Genomic DNA, 22,699 nt, shown 5'->3' on the forward strand with positions numbered 1-22,699 from the left:
TTTTCGAGTTTTTCTTCCATCCAGGAATCTTTTTGATGAGACTTTGAAGAATATCTGCGTAATTGACGTTGTTCGTCGACGTTGTTCAATGAATGAAAATAATGTTGATTCCATTTTCTTAATACTGCAATATATTATAATAATTTTCTTTATCTCATGTAATATAAGGGTTCATTAAAACGACAAAAAACTTTAAAAAAGGGCGCTTCGCTTGGCACTAACGTACCCCTAGAATACTATTAAAAAATTATTCTCAGCTCTCACTTATAGGATAATAATTCATCCCTTCTTTTTTCAGGATACTTTTGGCATATTACTGACATTCACTACGATGGGCACGTATACTCACATGGAGACGCCAGAAAAGGTGAGTTGAATTCTTCTGTATTTTACTTTTTTCTCTCTCATGTCACTTCAGTGACTCTTCTCAGATCTGTATATTCATTCAATATTTATCTATCAACGTGATTAACCAATTTTCTGAAACCCTTCACAAATGTATTAAACTAAACGGAAACTGAACTATAATTTGGCAATTTATAGGTATTTGGAGTTGCGGAATCAGATTTTTTATTCTAGTAGATTTTCTAAATTATTGATTTGAACATTCACAAGGACCGGTACAAATATAGTAAGATAGCAGAAATGAATTTCACAACTTTTCTAACTGAGCTGCATACTATTGAACATCGTATTATATACATGAGGAAAAAATTGAGATGTTGAATAATTTTGTTAGTTAGCCTACAGTATACTAATGAAGCTGGTTTCGCACATCAAGGTTTAATTATTTTCCATAATTTACATTTATGGACAGATTAAAATCCTCACTGTAAAATTAAAACAATATTTTTTTGATAATAACCTGAATGATCGGAGATAATTAGAATTTCTCCAAAATTATTTTTTCCCATCCATGTTATGTGATATTCATAGAGACATGTGATTCGTGCCCGATTAAGCCCCTTCTCACTGCCTAAATGATGTAAAAAATCATCTCCATCAAACATTTTTCCAAATAGATGTATTGGTCGGGAATGTCTGCTTCCATGGCCACCAGGTTCCCTGAAGCAAAAACAATGGATTAATTTTTTTTGGAATATCATCGATAAAATAAATTTGTGACGCTATAAGGCAGAATCTTGGAATAAATTTTCCTTGTGTAAGTAAACCCATGTTTAGCACTATGTAGTTCAATTAGAAATATCTGATTGTGTTTTAATACCTCCTGTGAGTGTGTTCAATGAATAATCACAATTTATGATAATCCTCTTCAGAATGTGTCTTTATGACGAACGGTTTCCTTTATATGTACAATGATCTAAAAATCTGCATATTACCTAAACCACAGACTTTATCGAGTTTAACATAAAGTACTTTTTTGTAGAAAAATCTATTGGAAAATTAGTTTTTGCTATCTTTAGGTTGTAAAATTTGCGCATTGATAACTATTGCGCATTATCGGCTCCAGGCCCTCAAATTGTAGAGTAGTATATTTATTTAGACAAGCATATCACATGAACATACGTAAACATACATTAAAAATTCATAATGTTCGAATGTATAATTTGGATAAAATCCTTAATATATTAATACTTGAAGGCCTATAATTCAGAAACAAGGAGCCGTATGAGAAATTTTTTCATGTCACAGCATTATTTTCACGTCATCTACTCACTCCCGAATTTTATGCATGAAGTCTCGGAGCACCCTGTATTATTATTCATATATTTCTATATTTTCCCACATTTTGGTTTGGTATGCCATGAGGTATATATTATTGGTGATAGGAATCTGGATACCTGTTGGAATACAGATATAATTCATCTTGATAATTATGCGAAAACTGAAAAATTTCTCATCGCACAAAATACAAAGACACCTCCATAACCAAAAAAAAAAATATTACAGAAATAGACGATAGACTGACATTACCCATGTATTTCACATAGAGGCACCAGGCTTTATGTGTACTACATATTCTCATGAGAATTGTCATTATCTCTACTCACCGACTTATAAAATTGTAATACCTTCTGGAACGTTAAAATAAAAAAAAAATAAAGTGTATTGTGAACTTCGAATGTAAAGACAGCCCAGTATAACTCTACGCATACCTCTGTATAGTTTTTTGTGATATCAAAGATGTAGTAGTTATTCCAATCATTATCCTCAATTACAACTGAAAAAGTTTCTAATTTCTAGTACTGTTACTTTTGAGACTATATTCCTCATTCGGCGAAATACGACAGTTAACGAATTCGGAGCCTAGCAATATCATAGAAATATAAGGTAAGTTGTGTATGATTATAAAGCTGATGAATAGAACTGATCCAATCATAAAACCAGTCCAGTCAGGAACCAAAAAATCATATATTTTCATAGGAAACAACATTTCGTAACTGTTTACGTTTACATCTGGGGCTCGAACAAATAGAACGACCACAAGAAAACAAGATAGATGAGAAAAGTCATGTGTTACTTATGCTGTGAAATTCCTCTTTGGTGTACCTAAAAAATAGTAATTCGGGACTCGCTGTGACTTATGAAGTACGCCTCTTTAAAAAAATGCACGCAACTTGAAATTCCCTAGCTTATTTGCCTCCTCCTTTCATGTATCCTCATACAGGACCATGGTAGCCATCTACGTGTTGGATTAAGGTTAGGTAGTGTTAGTGTGAAAAGTTATGAGTGGAATTTTTTCGACCAGTGCACAAAATACACCAAGCGAGTGTTCATGTATGAATTTGACAATGTATTGAATGTTTTCCTCATTATATTATACTATTACAGTAAAATTTCTCAATTTCTTAGACGTTTTGATATGTTTATACTTCTAAATGTTCTTGATTTCAAGTATCTTCTGATTTAAAATTTATTTCTTTCATAATTTTTCAAAGGCAACTAAAAATTTAACGTTTCGACTAATTTTATTCTATTGAAAATATATAACAATTGCACAAGGTTTCGTATTTTCTCAATATATTGTATAATATGCAAAATAAAGAGTCGTTGTTCAGGTCTGGGCGGCTGCCAACATGTAGTGCAACAGATTAGATAAAGTGCAGTAAAGCTTTACAAGAAATTATAGGACGTAATTATTCAGTTGAATATTGTTGGACATATATACTATCATTCCTCTTCGATAAAAATACATATTTTCACAGGGATTCCATCCCAATAAAAAATATTAATAAGTTTACTTAGAAAGAGTTGGAGGCAATAAGTAAAGCAACCTTTGATGAAGAAGGAAGAGGAAGCGGTATTTTATAATGAGCATGATATATTGACTATTATGAAAACGCTAGGGAACTAATAATAGAGTCCACATTGAAAGAAGAGATAAGGAAACTGTTTGGAAAATGCATCATTTCACAAAAAAATTTGATAAACCACCAGCAAAAAATATAGTTGAAATTTTTAGTTAGTAGACAGAGTAGTTGTAATAGATAGAGTCAGTGCATTTTCTCAATTTATATATTTAATCGATTAAGGAAATTATCAGAGAGAAATAGATGCAAAGCTTACTACAAAAGATGAGATGTTGGCTCTTTTTGTTTTATTTTTCTATCTAGGGCGTTACTTCCGGGAAACAGATGGTACCAGATTAGAAGTTTTTCGAGCTTGTAAAAGTATAGAAAGTTTTTTATTTCTATTGCAGTCGATAAGATTCCATAATAAAATTGATAGACCACAACGTAAAGGAACAGATAAGCCAAATTCGACAGATATGTGGAAAATTGCGAGAATTGGTCAATTGATGATTATTGATGAGACGCAAATTTCGAATCGGGGTTTTTTGTAGCTTTATACAATACATTGCTAATAATCCACCTAAATACGGCGTCACAGTTTTTGTAGTTTGTGATTCTAAGATGTTTATAAACAACAAACTTGGAAATATACTGCGGACGGTTCATGTATCTAATACATCAACTGTCATTGTTCACAGGTTAGTACAGATCCTCAAACTACAAAACAGAAGTTTGATAACAGATAATTAGTGAATTGATTATCCTTTGACGAAGCAATTACTGAAAGATAAAATCACAATTATAGGAACTTTATAGGAAAAATAAAAAAGAGCTGCCAGTCAAACTTTTTCCAATCTAAGCAAAACCAATAACCTCATCCATATTCGCATATCAAGATGATAAAACTCTTCTTTCTTATTGCTCCAAGCAAAATAAAGCTGTCTATTTCTTATCATGCATTTCCATTGGAACGAATGTAGAGGAGACGCTGAAACCTGACATTATTTATTTTATAACTCTACGAAAGGGGGAAGGATACTGTTGATGAAAAATGTTCAAATTATTCTGTACAGAGAACAACTAGGAGATGACCACTGGTCATTTACTCTTAACTTCTAAATATTGGCAAATGCGAATGTAATATTCGATGGATTCTTTTCTGAAAGTTCTGAATGTTTGCCAAAAATGAGCATTTGCTCCTATGAAACGACGTATGAAAACGAGAGCATTTTTTAGATATAAAGTATTTTTTGTCCAGGTATTAACCTATCGATTTAGTGGAAAAGGAAAAGGCTGCAGTTCAACTACGAGAAAGTTGTCTTGTTCTATCGAAAAAAGAACAGAACCACCATCAGTCAGTGCAATACATGTAAGCAAATGTCGTGCAAAGAACATATTTATTTCACTTGCGTTGAACAACCATTAGAAAAAGACTATGATCAAAGGTGCTGTTATATTTAGATATTTGAGTTAAGTTGTTATTAAAAATGTTGATTTCTTAAAATGAATTATTCTGATTCATAACAGGGTTTTTTACTTATAATAATATGTGGCGTATAAAATACGCCAAGAGAGTACTGTACAAACTGAATAAGCGCTTTTCAAAGGATTAAGGTAGATAGAAAGTATCTGAAGGCCATAACATTATATAAACTGAGAAAAATGATGAATGTCCGCGTTTCTTAGATATTTCTGGCAATAAGTGGCCCTAAGAAATGGACATACAAAAAATGATTGATTTTGTCTTAAAAAATTACAAAACTCAAAAAATTGGTGAAATGTTTCGAGTAGTAAATCGAATAAATAGAATTGAGGCAGAGAATTCACTCGTGGTTATCCATTTCAAGGTGAAGTTGATGAAAATGTAATTCAAAAATCACGTTAACTTTCACGGTACCGATTGACGGTACATAAATTGGAAATTCCCATACCACACATATGGGAAAAATTATTTTGTACCCAATTGAGTGTTTTTTCGCTCGACTAGCAACCCGTTCATAACATTCAAACTTGAGTGAACTCTCTTCGTGTTATTCAATGTTATATACTATCATACTAGATTTCATACTGTTCGCATCCCTTGGGTTAGATTAACTACGTAAGATCACCACATACAATTTCTTAAATCAATTAAAATTCATATAATAACACCCGAAGTTTTTGTTAATGTATCAAAAATAAAACATTCACTCACTCACAGCTCACGATTTGTATATTTACTGAAATTTAAGATTTTTTTCTATTTTGGCAAGAATTGAACCAAATGTAGTATCAATTACTACTCTAAAATTTAACCGGAAAATGCTAGAATTTATTCATTAAGTACGAAAGTTATACGAGGAGATAATGACTCAACTTACACAAAGTGCGAGCTCCCAAAGACGTTAAATAATAGAATCTTTCAAATATTAATTGAGATAAAGGGTTTGCAAAGATGAGTTAATAAAAGGGGATCCAAATACTCTTCAAACTAAGTTTACACCAGACAAAAACTGGAACAATAAAATACTAGGATGAATTCTACAGCAAAAACTTCAACAATAATTTGTTAAATACAACCGATAAAATCAATAAATGATAAAAAATAAGAAAAGAACAGAATATCTAACTCAAGAAGTTGAATAAGAAAATATACTCTCTCATAATTACTCAAAATATACAGTATAATATCAACCTAATAATATCTGAAATTCATTATTTTGTACAGAAATTCTTAATCAGTATTAGGAGTATGAATGGAGTCTGGTTGAATAATGCGTTTCTGTCTATATACGACAATGAAATCTCAAATTGATGATTGAATTTCCATTTGAATCGTTAATCCGCATTTGTTGTGGCGGCACATCTTCATTTTCAATTGTGGATCAAATCATCTTTGAAGACAGATTGTATATTTCAATACTCAACGAAACTGGAGGGGCTAGAGCAACATCAAATATTTTTAAAACAACCATTCTTATGTAGTAAGCTCTGACTATTGTTCCTTCATGAGTTACTGCGTTCCGCTTGTATAGGGAATTATAAAGACGACGGATAACTCTTTGTAATGAGACACATACTAGTGAGGCTCATTTTTCGGTTACCCTGTTTTAAGGGCACTAGAAAATAACAATAATGACTTAGCTGGTATTTTACTAGGTCATTTTTCAACGAAAATGAGAGAAGTAAGAAATCTGAATTCATTCCAAGGTTTGCTAAAGGAGATATATCAAAGGGGGGATGAAAAATTGTATAAGAATTTCAGACCATCTATCGTACTTCAAAGTCAATGAATACTATTACTGTTTAGACAGACATGAAGACTTAATTAACATTTGAAAACCTCTGGGACCAGAGCAATACATTCGATAGTGATACAACCGAAGAAACTCTTGTTGAATTCAAGTGAAATAACAAAGAAGAACCGTCATTTGCTTTGAAAGGAAGCTAAAATTTATTCCAATAAGGAACTCACGGAATTATTACTCATAAATTTTATTAGCTTTGCATCAATCCGGAGATGATAACAGCATGATTTCTATTTTTGACCCGGTTATAACTGCAGCAGCTGAAAGTTTTCCAAATTAAAAATTAGAAAAAAAATATCCAAGGACCTCTATGAGACAAAAATAACTTTCAAATTTGTTCTGTGGCGGCCGAAAGTCTCGAATAACTGAAACTATTTTCTGCTGTGGTTGATTTACTTCCAAATTTGCTAAAAAAAACGAGAAATGTGTATATTAAATTCCAATTGTTTTTTCAAATAGCTCCTAGGAGCAATAATTTTTAGTGATAATACTCAATAAATGTTCTTATATTATTTAGTCCAGTGCTTTTGTTTTTTTTTTGTGAAAAATGCTACCCTTCATTTGGGCTTCTCTCACACATGGGAATAAAATAGAACCATTAACCTGCAGATACATTAATAAGGGGAGTTAAAATATGTGGGGTTAGAAAGGAGTTCATATTAATGGATTCCATTTTCGTTAACTTCTAGTTAGAGTAACTCTGTATAGGTTAAGAAATAATTTCCATAATAATGATATATTTTTTCAGTTCGTCCTTTTCTAGTATTTTTGAAAAGCCTTCACTTCACTTTGGAAATAATTAAATCATTGCTTTCCACTTCTTAAAATTGCGTCTCTGAATATCAAGTGATATACTACCAGAATAATATTTAATATTTATAATACAGAATGCTGTTGCGACAAAAATTCAGAAAAAAATATAGATACTGCTCACGTAGTGGTAGAACTTGCCTTTTGAATTATTCAGAGGACTTTGAAATGTGTTTTCAGTATAAACTGGCAATAGAAAAAAAAAAATAATTTCATCATCTGTTCAACTGTTTTTGTAATGCTTTATGGTAGAATTCATGGTCATACTTGATTTTTTCATAGAAATACAGTAATAAACAGGGATTTTCAGCTAAATTTATTAACAATTAGCAATCGAAGCATATGATACGAGATATCTCGTAATTCTCTCTCTCCCAATTTTCCAAAATTATCAGTATATATTTAACGTTTTGTGCCGTTGCGGTTTTACTCAAAATATGATATTTTAATATTAAAATGTCAAAACTGTCTTTAGAAATAAAGGAAAAAAAATTAAATAAGAAGAGACTTGAAATAAAGACGGTTCGGAAACATATCAAAAGGTTTAAGAAATGAAAAATGTTGGAAAATAATCAATCCAATCGTCTGTTGGAGCAAATTCGTTTGGAAAATCAATATTACTAGAATGTGAGCAAGTAAAATGAGAAATTACATAATCATAACCGTCTCTTTTAATAACATAGAATAATTTACGCAAATCATATACTCCACTGTAGGTGGGAGTGACGCAGACATTTTTGCATGAGTTGTACTGGACAGTTTCTTCTGTTTATAAATGACATAGCCTATGGAGTCATAAGTGGTAAAATATGTCTTTTTGCATACGAAACTAGTTCTCTTGGAGCAGCCCTGATCTTACGGCACTTCATAGGGCTATATCCAGTGACCTAATCACCCTTAAATCATGGTGTGATTCTGACTCTCTCTGTCTCAATGTCTCAAACCAAAGTTTCATCCTATAAAAATACATTGCAGCCTTTTTTATTAAATAACACAACCATTGAATCTGAAAAAGTCTTGGGACTCTTTGTGGAGAATTCCTTGAAATGGGAGTTATATACTCGTATTGCTGCCTTATCTAAAAAATGAAGTTCCTCCTGTTTTGCACCGAACTTATCCATCTCCTCGATAGTTTATTATGCCCTTATTGAGTTGCATCTTCCTTTCTGGGGTGACTGGGGTACGACTCACTTGCCAATTGAAATCAAACTGATCATTTTTTTCCGCATTCTTCTATTCTAAAAATAATATTCAATTTTTTCTAGGGACTTATTTACTAATTATCACTTATTATTATTATGAACATTACAATGTATTCCAATTCTTCTTTTGAATTCACTATTTGATTGAATTAAGATAATTCAAGATAAATTGATGTAGATAACTCAATACCGACCAATACGATGAAAGCAAAATTAATATTATGGAATTTGGGAATTTTATGAATTCAGGAATTCATTCCTTTTTTCAACTGTATATAGTGGTAAGAGGAACAAAGTAATATCAAATTACTACTTCTACTTTATGAACCAGACATTTATTCGTAAAAATCCAGGGCTCCTTACTTTATTTACCGTTCACGAAAAAAGGAGTAGAAATCGAATATATAATACAATTACAATTTTTAATTGATGTTAACAGTGAATGTTATGTACGTATATTTCAGATGACTAATAAATATTTATTAAAAAAATTTATGCCTCTGCTATTATGACATTCTCTCGTGACAAATGTGAAGCCGGGGAAATTGTAACTAATTATTTTTGCAGTTAGGTCAAGCAACGAAAAAAATTTTCCAAAAGTTGTTGTGGCAACCTGTCAAATTTATGACATCTGATTGGTTGAAAATGAAAGGTATATAATTTTTTACAAAATTTTGATTATAGTATCTGTTTATCCTTTTTCACTATAATTGATAGAGAAACAAAACAGAAACGAAACATAAGAATTTCTCCTTACCATATGTACCGGGGTGACCCAATAAGAATGGCTCTCGGCCATATCTCGGGAACCATTTATAGTTCAGCTACGGGAAAAAAAATTATAACAAAAGTGACCCCGAGAAAAAGCTGGAAATTATTTACAGAGTTGTAGATCCACCGATAGAGGGCGTAATTGAATACAAAAAATTATAAAATGAAATAGCGCCCTCTAGCGTAAACGTTACTCGTTAGGTGGTCTCGAAATTATAACTCTTACATTGGTAGAAAGGAGCTCTCTTCAAAAAAACTAAGTTTGCATAGATAGGTCAAATAGAACTGAACTCACAGGCGTTATTTCATAATAAAGTTCCCGCTTCTCCCCACCTCTTATTTGAAGAGATAGACTGAAACTTGTAAAATAAAATATACGCTGAATTCCTTGAAGAATACGATAATCATTGAATGCATCTTAATTGAGTAAAATTTGTAAATTATTCATTTTATAATTTTTGGTATTCAATTACTCCCTCTAACGGCGTACCTTCATCTCTGTAAATAATTTTATCTCGAGGTTTATCTCGAGGTCACTTTTGTTATAATTTTTTTTCCGAAGCTGTACTATAAATGGTTCCAGAGATATGGCCGAGGTCCATTTTTATTAGGACACCTGGTACAAGTACTTTTCCAACAAGTATGGAATTATTTCAATGAATATAATATAATTAATATTATCCAAATATTATACTAAATTGAACTCTAAGGCACCCAAAAACAGAAGAAGTAATATCGTATCTTAAATAGCTTGAAATTATTGTGACGCTATCTACGTAGGACAGACATCTCGGTAATAACAAAATAGACTGAATAGTCACCAATACCATACATAAAATCAAACTACATCAACGAACCACGATATATCGAAAAAAACATAAATTATATTAGAAAGAAAGAAAGAAATAAAACTTTTTGGATGGAAATCAAATACACGAAAAAAGAATTTTTAGAAATGGTCCATATTCATGAAAACGAAAAAGCTATAAATGATAAAAAAGACCTAAATAATTCAAGTAAATTCTGTAAATTTTAATACAACTACAAATAATTTGATTTATGGCTGCTACATATTTTTGATATGTGAAAACTAAAGGAAAATTAATTTTTCTTTACAAAAAAAAATTCTGTTTTGATTTTATTTTGATATTCATGTTGTTGGTGATCTATTGATTGATATAAATACGCAAATTGTCAGTATCAAATCATATTTGATAAAGATTGAACGTAGTCGAAACGTTAAATTTGTAATTGTGTTATTATGGAAAAAACTGATTTTTAAAAGAGGATTGTATAATTAATGACTATACCAAATTAGTGAAACTTTGAAATGATCATATTTACGACGAGATAAGCGTTACGATTACTAAGCTGAAATTTCTGGATCCCTAGACGGTATTCATACTGAACACACTTTTTTCTTTACCACTACACCAAAACTCACAACAATCAAGTTATCGTCTTCAGAGGGAAATTTCTAAAATACTGGCGTGTTCAAATATCGGTGGCCACCTTGTATGAAGCACATACATCACATATATGATTTATAGCTTATATTCAGTGTATGTCAATCAAAGTTGATGTATTGTTAAGCAGTTAGTTTTGACATTGATTTGAATATTATTTTGTTCTATATTATCGATGGCCACTGAACATCAATTTGTCATCACGTGTTATGGATATGTTAAACTAGAAATATACATGTTAATTGTACTGGGTCTTCCTACTTTTAAGTTTCCTACCGGCTTCGTTCAATAACAGCTTGTGTCATATCATCACTTATTGTCTAGTTTCCGTGTATTTGGATAATTAATATTTGAAAACACCAGTACTACAACTCACGGACACTAAGTAACTTAGATTATCCCGATATGTGGGAATATATAGCTCAGGAAGTTGGCGTTACTTTCCGTTTTATATTAAATGTGGTAGCTGTTCATGATTTGTTAATAACGAAAAAGGTTTATGAATATATGAGTAATGCTATATATTTCGATATACAAAAAAAATGTAGTCTTGAGTTGCATGATTTCAAAAAGTTTGAAGTAATAACCACCTACCTTGGTGTAATTTTGTAACCGAAACTTCCACAAGTTGGAAGCTTAAAGCCACTAATGTTTTGGACTGCTGTGAAAATATCGTTAAACTGCTTCATGTAAATGTTTCTTCAGGTTAAAGAATAACCAAAAATCACACATGCTTACATCAGGCGAATAAGTTTGTTGTTGAATAATCGTTACATTGTGTAAAAAATTCAAGTGTTTGCAGTGCACTATGGTCACAATACATTGTCGTGATAATTCTCAAATATAGACTGATTAAAAAGGTGCACCAAACATTTTGTAGTATATCAATTCGCTGTAACTATAACGTTTTATTTTCGCTAATCCTTACTTGTTACTTTTTTTTCATAACTTTTTTGATAAACAATAATCGTATGGAAATATCATAATATGTTTTTGCACCTGGTATTATTTTGGAAATAATACTAGTATCATTGATGAACCTAGACGTAGATCAATTCCTACGTTCCCAAATTATTTTTCCTTGTAAACCACTTTCAAAATACTTATTACTAGTTTTAGTTGATACATTCACTTAATACCAACTCGTCAAAAAACCAGATCTAGCTATGGAAATTCAAGTAAACTCCTGCTGTATAGCTTTCCGTGGATCCCTAGTGGAGTACCTGAACCACTTTGGCAATGACTGCTCTAAATTCTGATGATAGTATAAAAACGAGGATCTAGCAGCCGTAATATTATTGAGTGAACAATTTGATGTGAAATCGTGACAAGTAAATTAAAAGGTCAATTCAATTACATTAGATGTTAAGTGTAGGTGAATAGTTTAGTGTATAAGTGCTCGTGAAAAGTTGTCGTATAAATAAATTACGTAAGAATTGTGTATAAATTCATCCTATCCGTTATACGAGTATTTGATTTAGTAACGATAATAATACAATATAAATTTTTATTTATTTACATGAAATCAATGAGTTTTTTATCATGAAATTGAAATATCATCATTGTTTCCTCGAAAGTGTGATTTATTCTGTGATTTTCAGACATGTACTTAGTTCGAAAATGAAGAGTTTTGCAGGAATAGTAGTCATTAGAAATATCTGAAACAAAACTAAATTGCGTTTAGGATATTATCTGATATTGAGTATTCAATTATGAGCGTTGTCCGATTGAAGTAATTGAATTTATCTGTTTGATAACTTGTTCTTCCTTGGTCGATGGTAGGGATAATTTTATTAATGAGTTGAAGGAGATGTTTGATATGAAAAAAATATTACTAACAGTTAATAATAAATTATGAAACACATATTGAGATGTATTTTTCTTCAAATTAAATCGTTTGGCAACACAGCAAAAACTGTCTTAATTCCTAGATCTTGATATTAAATTTTTCGTTTCAACATGTATATCCTACATTTTCCAATTGTGAGCGATATATAGGTTTTCTTTTTTTTTAATATCAAATAGTAGGTATGTTTCAATTGGAGAATTACTATCAAAAATTCATTAAATAATCAATAGAAATAAAATATTTCCATAAATTGACTATTTTGTGAGAGAAGGATTTGCTATTGTAAAAGTTGTTACAGTAACATAAATATAAAGAATGTTTACTGACCATGAAAAACAGTTTGAGTAGCTTTCAAAACTTAAAATAACTGACAAGATGATGACCAAATAAATCTGAACAATGTGTCAATTGAACAAGAAAATAAGAATGATGGATGTAACAAAATAGGTAGCTAACGCTCTATTATTCCTAATAATAGCAAATCATCATATCGTGGAACTAAATATTCAGTGGGAATATTAACAAATTAAACTTTCATACTGAATCTTTTTTTCATAAGTTCATTTATAAACTTTATGTACTTCAGGTTCTACTACTACAGATTAAGCGGACTGTATTCATGAAACTTACTCACTCATTTAATTTTGTTCGCCTGGTTAATTGCTATTTGTAACAGACATTATTTATTATGGGTGTTGCTTTTACCTTTCCTTCAAACTGTTGTAAGAGTTTCGATTCAAAATTTTGAGCTCTATCAGCTCAATTTGTTTTGATTCTGTCTGTTAACCTCAAGTATATCATTTCAACTTCGGATAGAAATACCGATTAGATTTCATGTTTGCAACAGAAAACGCAGCAATAACGTGATATCATACGAGTGCTATTTGAGTAACGGATACTTGAAACATTCATCTTGGTCAAAAAATGGAATTGAACCGCGAATATTTTTGTTTGATGATTTTCTATGACTTTCAACGTGGATTAAACTAACAGCAGTGTACCGATCAACTTACTTCGACTTTTGGAAATGAAGCGCCATCGTGTTTCACTGGTTTTCCAAATTCAATTGCGGATGCGCTTAGCTGCCTGATGAATTTTGTAAAGGTTGTCCAAATATTGATAATCGCCCAAAAAAGGATCGTATCGATTTGTGCAAAGAACTGCTGAACAAATTGAGTTTCGAAACCTTGGAAGACGTCTTTAGGATCGTGACAGGCGGTGAATCATGGATGTGTGCATTTGAATAGTTGCTTGTTGTCATTCGTCATACATTTCTTAATTGGCATCCGATAAATTCACAAATAAATTGCAAGCTCAACTTTTTTCTACATCCGAAGAAGTAATTGATGCGTTCAAGTGACATGTTTGCAAAATGCATGCAAAAGTTTATGGATATTGATGGAGAATATTTTGAAAAACTATAGACATATTCGATTGTAAATATTTGTTTTTATTTGTCTATTTTAAAACTTAAGTAGGAGCCCTCGTATTCATCAAAATAGCGTATATAGGAAAGCTATATTGAAGAACTAGAATTTGGTAAACTACTGATCACTTCATATGAGGTTAACAATAAAACAATTTGACTGAAAATCCTCGTTTAAGACTCTCAATATTTCCAAAACCAATTCGTTGGACCAATTTTCGATCGAAATGAGAAAATGTCGCACTGTTAACTGTTGTCACTAACTCAACATTCACGAGCGTGTCGGTAACCAAGTTATCTTTTTCGAATATCGATGAAAATCTGACCCAGTTCATCTACGTCTAATTGTACACAAGCTTTAACTTTTTTCACTTGCCTCAGATATTCGCCGCGTCTGGATATCCCATATGTAGGTTTCATCCTTGATCACAAATAGTCGCGAGAAGCGAAAAAAGTCTTTTTACTTAGAGAACGAGGTACCTATTTGGGAAGAAGCTCAAATCCATTTTCATGTTGATGATGTACAGACTTTCATATGATATTTTCTTCCAGTCTTATATCTCTTCAACTTTACTTATAATAATTTCACGTTTTCCGGTGTATTTTCCTCTTTCAAGATTTCAAGATTCTTAAGCTGTAACGGTGTTTCTGCGGCTTGGACTACAAAAAAAATTATGACTGTACATCACTTGGACAAGTCCTCGAAATACTTTTTAGTGTTCGATACACAAATTTCATAATTAAAAACAATGTTAAATCAACATATGCACTTCTTTATTGTTGAAAAAAGTATAAGACTTGATATAAAACTATAAAGAGCAAACTATTTGTCAACTATGGTTCGAAGCACGCTACTCTGAGAAAAATATATGGAATGAAACAAGGAACCTATGCCCATCAGACATGGTAGTGAACTAGCCTGTATTCCCGATTACCTAAACTATGGAATATAGAATAATATTCAGATTACTATGAATAGATTTGTGATTGAGGGAATTCAAAAGAATATTTTCCGCTCCCCCCATGTTAATTATGCACCAAAATCTTGTTAACTTGGATTACTGATAAAAAAAAACCGCATTTACAAAATTTCGTTTAGAACATTATTTTAGTTGAAACTCTTATTGCTTTTAGAATTTGTATTTTCATTTACCATTCTGTAAACTGTAATGGACTGTACTCTGTAATACCTTTCTGTAATAACTTCTTCTTCGCAGACATTACTTTCTTGCTAACTTCATTAACCTTTGCAAGATATAACTCTATGAACCACAAACACATTCGCACGTGAGAAAGCCTGTCCCTTTAAGCATTCATCCCCGGTTAAATTAACCAGCTTCCTTATCGCGGTTCGCATGACTAATATTATCAGAGGTAGTCGTCTTGACGGTTTTGTCTGTTTTTTCTCTTCCTCTCTACTTATTTTTTCTAGCTCTTCTAGTATTTGTTTATTCGCGGCTTTTCCTGCTTCAGAGGTTTTTCTCTCCGATTTCTTCATTTTTTCTTTTCTTCTGCTTCCTAATTGTCTACTTTCCCCCGTCATCCTCGATTCCAGTTTTCTTTCCTCGTCACCGTCGTCTTTGACAACCACCCCAAGAACTACATAATTATGAACTTGTTCTTAGCTCGTTACCTGCTCTTCGTTCAGTTGTATTGACTTCTCATTGCTTTTTTCCTTTGTTGTGTGATATTTAATGATATCTGATTTCTTTCGAAGTCGTCGTTTCAACTATCTCCAGTTCCAAATTTTAATGACTTCCATTATCAAAAAATGAATAACAATGCTTATCATAGGTTCTGTTGATATTAAAAGAATGGTACCATGCTAAGAATTCACGAAACTAAAGGTGGCTATAGTTTTCAGTTTAGTTCTCTCGAATCAGAAAAAATTAAAAGTGGAGGAAAATATTGAAGGATTTGAAATTGGATTTAAACTCTAGTATAATGCCTTTCAGTAGCTCTCTTATTATATAATTTTTAGGTTATTTTCTTCTGAGAGATGAAAATTAATCTGCTGAAAAGTAATGGTTCCATCTTTATCTATACCTTTCTTCAATCACTTTCTGATTTCTATTACTTCTTTAAAAATTACATAACTTTCCACAATCTTCCATACACGTCTCTACTATTTATTGATTTATTATTATTTTCTACAAAATGTTCGACCGCCAACACATAACTTTAAGTTTTTCTTTCAGAATAAGTCACATCTACTATAATGTTTAAATATTTTATCAAGACATAGGTTTGAGGGCCATCAGATATTTGCTTTGAACTCTTTCATACTCAATTCGGGAAATGTCTCAAAAATTTATTTAGAACATTCACTTTCCTTGTCCAATCCTTTGACTTTTTTCACTCATACCTCACTTTATAAGTAATAGAGGAAGTTCAATACTCTCTCTACTCAACAATGGCCTATTTTAACAGTAATTTAGCATTCTCTATGAGGCCACAGATTTAATGAACTTGCTTGCCTATATATAAATGAAACTAGATTATTCCTTGTGTGAACTTCACAATTTAATCCGATTAAATATTTTCATATCCTCTTTTGAGTTTGTTGAATGAATAACAGCATTTATTTAAAGGAATTCACATTGAAAAGTGAACTTTTTTTCAGCTTAATTAATTTGTTGAAATCGAGAACTAGTATCGGATGATTTATATTCATTTTAACTCATGTCTAGAAATATCTCCGAGATATTAATACTATAAATATCATCATGCCCAATATTAAGATGGTAATCTTCCAATTTTTTGTTTTATATATACTATAGTAGTGTATTTCAGTCCCAATACATTTACTTTTGTTCCTATTCCTATGAATTTTGATCTCTATAGAGAAATAAAACCACTATAGGGCCGGGTTTCCTCCTTCATATCCACATTCACTTTTAGATTGAACAGAATGTTTTGAATTTAGCCACATTATTTCTAATAGTATACGAATCACGGTTGAAGAGAACCAACTTGTGTTACTTCAATTGAAACCCGTAATATTTACCTCGCAATAGCCATATTATAATCATCAAAATTAATCTTGGGCTCCATCCAGAGATGATGCTACTAAAATTTAACTCTTTGTTCCAATCTCATAATGACTCACAACAAGTTCCACAAAATTTTAGGAGAAACTCATGGCTTATTCAGTTTTTTGATAAGTAATTGAAATATTCAGTATCATTCCCTTGACAAAGTCCGTGGTATCTCGTAGCTTGTTGGTGGTCTTTGTGGTGCACTAATGTTTCCAGATCAACATTAGAATCCACATTTAACAAGTTTAACAAAGTTTCTCATAAACCTCACATCAGCAAACTTACCCGTACCTTATCAAGTTACTAACTTTTCTAGCACCCATAACAAGATAACGAATACTCCTTCCTACCATGAGAGACGGAATAAACTTCCAATATGAACTCAATCCAATCATTTGTTCATTCATTGAAAATAAAATAAGTTATAAAACCTACCCAAAACAAAGAATTTTTCAAGAAACTGAATATATTATTAGTTTATTCGCTGTGATCTGATGCGATTTTGCTACAACGTAAAACAAAATATCTCAGTTTTAGAGGGCATATTAAACATTTAAGCATAAAATAAAATTTTCTGATACATTGATTTGAGAAAATTTACTCAACATTCGCTTCATATTCTAGAATATGACTGCCAATTCTCTTACCAACTCAAGCCACACGCTGATAACATTCGTTATGAACGTAACAAGCTCAAATTGCTCTTCACAAGAATCATTGTCTCCATATTAGATATGAGTTGCAAGAATGATATTAACTAAATCATCTTCATTCAGTCTCAATCAATCAAAATTTCCTCAATATCTGCCTGAGCAATATCTTCAAAACCAAAAAGCAAACATGTTCAACGAAATCAAAGATTGTTAATTCCTTCAAGCATAAGAAATCGGCGATGGGAATGTAGAGACCACGTGGATAATGTCAGATGACAGGTTGGTAAAAATTGCAAAGGAAGAAAAGCCGAATACATCAAGACCACCTAGAAGATGGTATGAAAGCTGGTCATCATAATCCCAGCTGCGGCTATGCAAACACAGGACTAAGTCCTAATGTACGATGAAGAAGAAGGAGATAAGATTTTTTTCCTTCAATGCTTACTTAATAAAAATCGTTATCATATTCTATTTGTCCTGGAATGTGATGAGGAAGTTGTATTCTTTGGTAAAAAAACAATTACCAATTTCCGTTTTTTGAATCTGGACCATGAGTGTGAAGAAGTCCATTGAAAGTGCTAACAGTGACTCATGTTTCACTATTAGCAATAAACTAAACAAGTTCTTGATGCTTCATTAAAAAAAAACATTTTCGTTTTTGTTAATTATCAAAGGTTTTATCCTATAGTCATCTTTAAGACACTATTCACTATCTTCACTACATCAACACTCACAATTAGACTGTCAGACTTTCAATAACTAATTGACCGTTTTCTAAGACTTTCTTAGATTAACTGTTTCTCTTCGATATTGATCTTAAGTTATCGATGCATGGAACAAAATTGTGAAACATACCTTTGAGTTACTTAATATATAAATTTTATTTTCTCCTAAAATCTAACAAGCATGGAAAGCAAATGAGATCTATTATTTCAGCAACTTTAATTTTTTCCCGTATAGTGGTCAGTAATGTCGAATAGTAACCTCCAGTTATTTTTCAACCCTTATTCAAAAAATCAATCATGATTACTCCAATGCAATCCCAAAAAACTGAAGCAAAAGCTTTTCCAGCAGAATTTTGGACACGGAACTTAGGTTAGGTTAGGTCTTGGAGAATTAGAGTGTCACCATTCCATCGATTGTTGCTTTGTTTCTGGATCGTAGAAATGTGCCCTCTCATCAGTAACAATTCCACTTAAGAAGTCTACCTAGTTTTCAAATCGAACACAGAACGAACGCGATGCTTCTACCCTTGCAAGTTTTTGGTCAACATTCAAACATTTGGAGATTCATTTTGCAGCAATTTTTTGCATGTCCAAATTGACGTGAACTATATGATGAAGGAGTTCGTATGAAATATTAAGTGCTTCAGATATCCGTGTTAGCCCAATACGACAGTCTGATAGAATCATGTCATGAAGTGCATCGATATTTTCGGGGACTTATCGGTCATTATCTTCAATGGAAAATTTATCTCTTTTGAAACTTTCAGTCCGATTTTACACGGTCGCATACGAAGGACATTGATCACCAAGGGTATTAAGCATATCTTCGTAAATTTGCTTACCTCTTAACCCCTTTAAATACAGGTACTTGATGTTGGCTTGATACTCCAATTTTTCGATTTTACCAATTTCGGTGAACATCTTTTTTCTTTTAATTTATTGCGCATCTCTGCTGTACTATTTTGACGTCAAACTTTACACTGACACTTCTAATAAGTTATTGTTCATTGCTATGGTAACACAATATTTTGTTTATGCATGGAAGTGGTCTAGGCTAACTAGATATCAATATATCCTCGTAGAGCTCGAAAGTTAGCCTATGGAACTTGTTAAAAGTTTAAAAATTTATTGTGACGAATACAGAAACTGAAGATAGAGAAATTTGAATTTACTTCAATGAGAGATAATTATTTCCTATATTAATTTCGCAGTCATTGGGATATCTCGTAGCAGATTACCAAGAAGTATCAGTTTTTTCCAACACGTGGTACACGTATGTGGATGATACTTATTCCAAATTTAATATGAATACAAATTACTAATTAGCAACTATATCCTGGGTTATAAATCCAAAAATCCTTGAAAACCATCCAAAATATAGAATACTTTATTTATGAAGACCGGTAATACCGAAATTAGCTGTAATGCTTGTGTTGTTGAGAAAACTGGTATTATCCAGTTTAAAGCGCACCTACCTCATTTAAAGTATGCATGTAGAGAAAAGAGGGATATTGACGAGCATGCTAATAGTCATAATCATGCAAAGAGAATAAATTTTGTAGCATCTTTTATAGAAGTATCTAGAAATAGATTGTGATGCAGTTGAAAATATAAAATTGGTAGATGTTCAAACAGAGACAATGACATACTATTTTCAGTAAACGTCATTGCTTTTAGATTAGATTATTTTTATGCCCCAAGTAGGTCCATTGGCAACAAAATTTATTCTGTATAGGTAGTTCAGCTTAGTAAATGATCATGAGTTTGTGTGCTTGGGTAAATAGTGTGTTCATTATGAATAACGGTTCCAGAAACTTCAGTTTCCAAATTATTCAATGGACAAGAGTATATTTCATAATTTTGCACAGCTCTCATCAAAACTTGTCACGAGATAATTTAGGAAAGCATTTTATGATGACTCGCGATAAACGAATCTTTTTATCCATTTGATTCTAAGAATATTTCTAAATGGCGGCTTGGCTGTTTTTTAATATGAATGCTGCTTGCCAAGAAAACCATTAATATCCAAAGATTTGATTCGCGTTCTTTAGTTGATTTTATGGTATACATATGACGCAGGTAGTGACATCTGTATATTCTTATTTATAGGAACGAGTCTATATCAAATGTTGAACTAATTATGCTAGAAAATGTCTGTTCCAGTAACAATCCTCTTCGATCTTCTACAATTCGATATCATGTATCTTACTGGGAGTAGACTAAGACCTACTGCTGCCATTAATAATATTTCATTTATATAGGTATGAGCTATTAGTTCTGAATAATCCTGTTGAATGGAATTGACAATAATAAAATAAAAGTATCTCACACACTCGTTATATGCTTTTATCATTTTTCAGTTTTATTTAACAGGTTTTAATGTTCATCCATTGATTAAAGCTTTTAAAATAATATATGAGTTTTGAAATGCTTTGCTCCAATTAAAACTGACTATAAACTGTTTATGAAAATTTGATAATCAATTAATTCCAGTTTTATTCTGAAATATTCGTGTGAAATTTAATTTTATATTACTGTCCAAGTGTAGTTTTAATGACGATAAATGATCTTTATGAATTATTTGGTTCTAAATGAATCTAACGTCAATGGAGTTTCCAAGTATTTCGTCATTGAATGAATGTCTGAAATCAAGTTAAAAGGTTTAGCATAAGCCACATAAAACATATTTTCTTTTCATAGTCTATCATCAATATTGAAAATCCTATTTTTGCTGCTCCAACTACGAGTATCCTAGAAAACTCTCAGAATTTACAAGGGACGGAAAACTGTATTTTGTTTTGGCTGACTGGCTAGTTAACATTAACGGGTATGGTTGATTAGAAAAATTTATTATCATGAGTCTTAATGTAGGGACGCCATCTGAGGTTTTGCCCAAGCCAAACTTTTTGCTTACTTTCCTCGATGAATAAAAAAAATGGAAAAAAATTTAAGAACAGCTTGATATAGCTCCTTATTTAAATAAAAACATACGAACATAACTCATTTAGAATTTACGGAAATACAATGGTTAAGTATTTTTCAATAAAATTAAATTATTCCTTCATGTCTTAATAATTTATACAATCAACTTATTATCGTCTATGTCAACAGCGGCAACCGGTAAGGACAGAAATCACTCAGCAAAAATAATCTCACAAAGCCTAACATTTTCGTAATTTTGTGTGGGATGCTTATCCTATATGACAGGATACAAGTTGTTTCTAAGCCGTTACAACGCCTTTCGAATCGAATATTTATTCCTTTGACGCTATATGGAAGAAAGGGAGTCCTTTTTTTTAATCCTTCACAACGGTTGTCGAGTCGAATTCTCTATTAAATCTACACTAAGACAACGATATTGAATCTAGAAAAAATTCTATACTTGTCTTGGATTACCCCTTTTACAATAATTTTTACTGAGTCCTTGACTCGTAGATAGGGTTCACTATAAATATGATCCATAATATCTATTTATCTAAAACTTTTATTCCGAGTTGCCTATGGAAAATGAACGGATTATAATAATACTCATTGATTTCTTTTCAGTCAACGTAACTAATTCTATAATAGAATATCCAAGCTTCGAAGTACATCACAATTTTATCCCAACGAATGTTTATCTGGCATAAAAAACTTAATCAGATCATGAAATTATATTTTCAGTGCTGGTACTACCACGAAAATATCATTTTACATAAACAGCCGCCCGTGTTCAAGTTGACACAGTTGACCTCTAAGCAGTGATTGAACCTTATCTGCCATGTATTCTCATGTAATCAATCATTGTTAACTCATATCCAATATTTTGTTTCTCAAAATTCCACACTCCGCATACGCGATTTTCCGTGGGACGGACTTTGAGAATTTGTCTGGTCGTAAAGGGCTATCAAATGAATTCAGCATTCTGTAATTAAGAGAATTATAAACATTATCCAGCATCTAACACAGAAAATTACAAAGAAATCACATTTATTTTCAATCGATAAATGGCACGAAACAGAATTTGTGGCCATTACCAAAATAAAGTTACCGGAAATGATATTTTTGAATACTGTTGACATATATTTCCAAAGCTGCTATTAACTCTCGTTCGACGGATATCATGTGCCAAGTATCAGAAGGAAGCGGGAGGTCGATCTGGCGATTAGTGAGAATGTTGTAACAGTTCGTTATTCATTTATTTTTCTGAACAGTGGAAAGCTGCGTTCTGCTGATGAA

At 31.7% G+C, this 22,699-nt stretch overlaps 1 protein-coding gene across 2 annotated transcripts in view; it reads left to right on the forward strand.

Annotated features, from left to right (window-relative positions):
- Window positions 1-22,699, forward strand: part of LOC130898014 (acid sphingomyelinase-like phosphodiesterase 3a) — a 328,758-nt gene that overhangs the window by 165,282 nt on the left and 140,777 nt on the right. For both annotated transcript variants that reach the window (XM_057807036.1, XM_057807037.1), the window contains exon 2: window positions 299-367. In XM_057807036.1, coding sequence (XP_057663019.1) covers window positions 299-367 — 69 coding nt within the window. The remainder of the gene's footprint in view (window positions 1-298; window positions 368-22,699) is intronic.

The sequence above is a fragment of the Diorhabda carinulata genome, chromosome 9, assembly GCF_026250575.1.
Source record: "Diorhabda carinulata isolate Delta chromosome 9, icDioCari1.1, whole genome shotgun sequence".
Classification (NCBI taxonomy): domain Eukaryota; kingdom Metazoa; phylum Arthropoda; class Insecta; order Coleoptera; family Chrysomelidae; genus Diorhabda; species Diorhabda carinulata.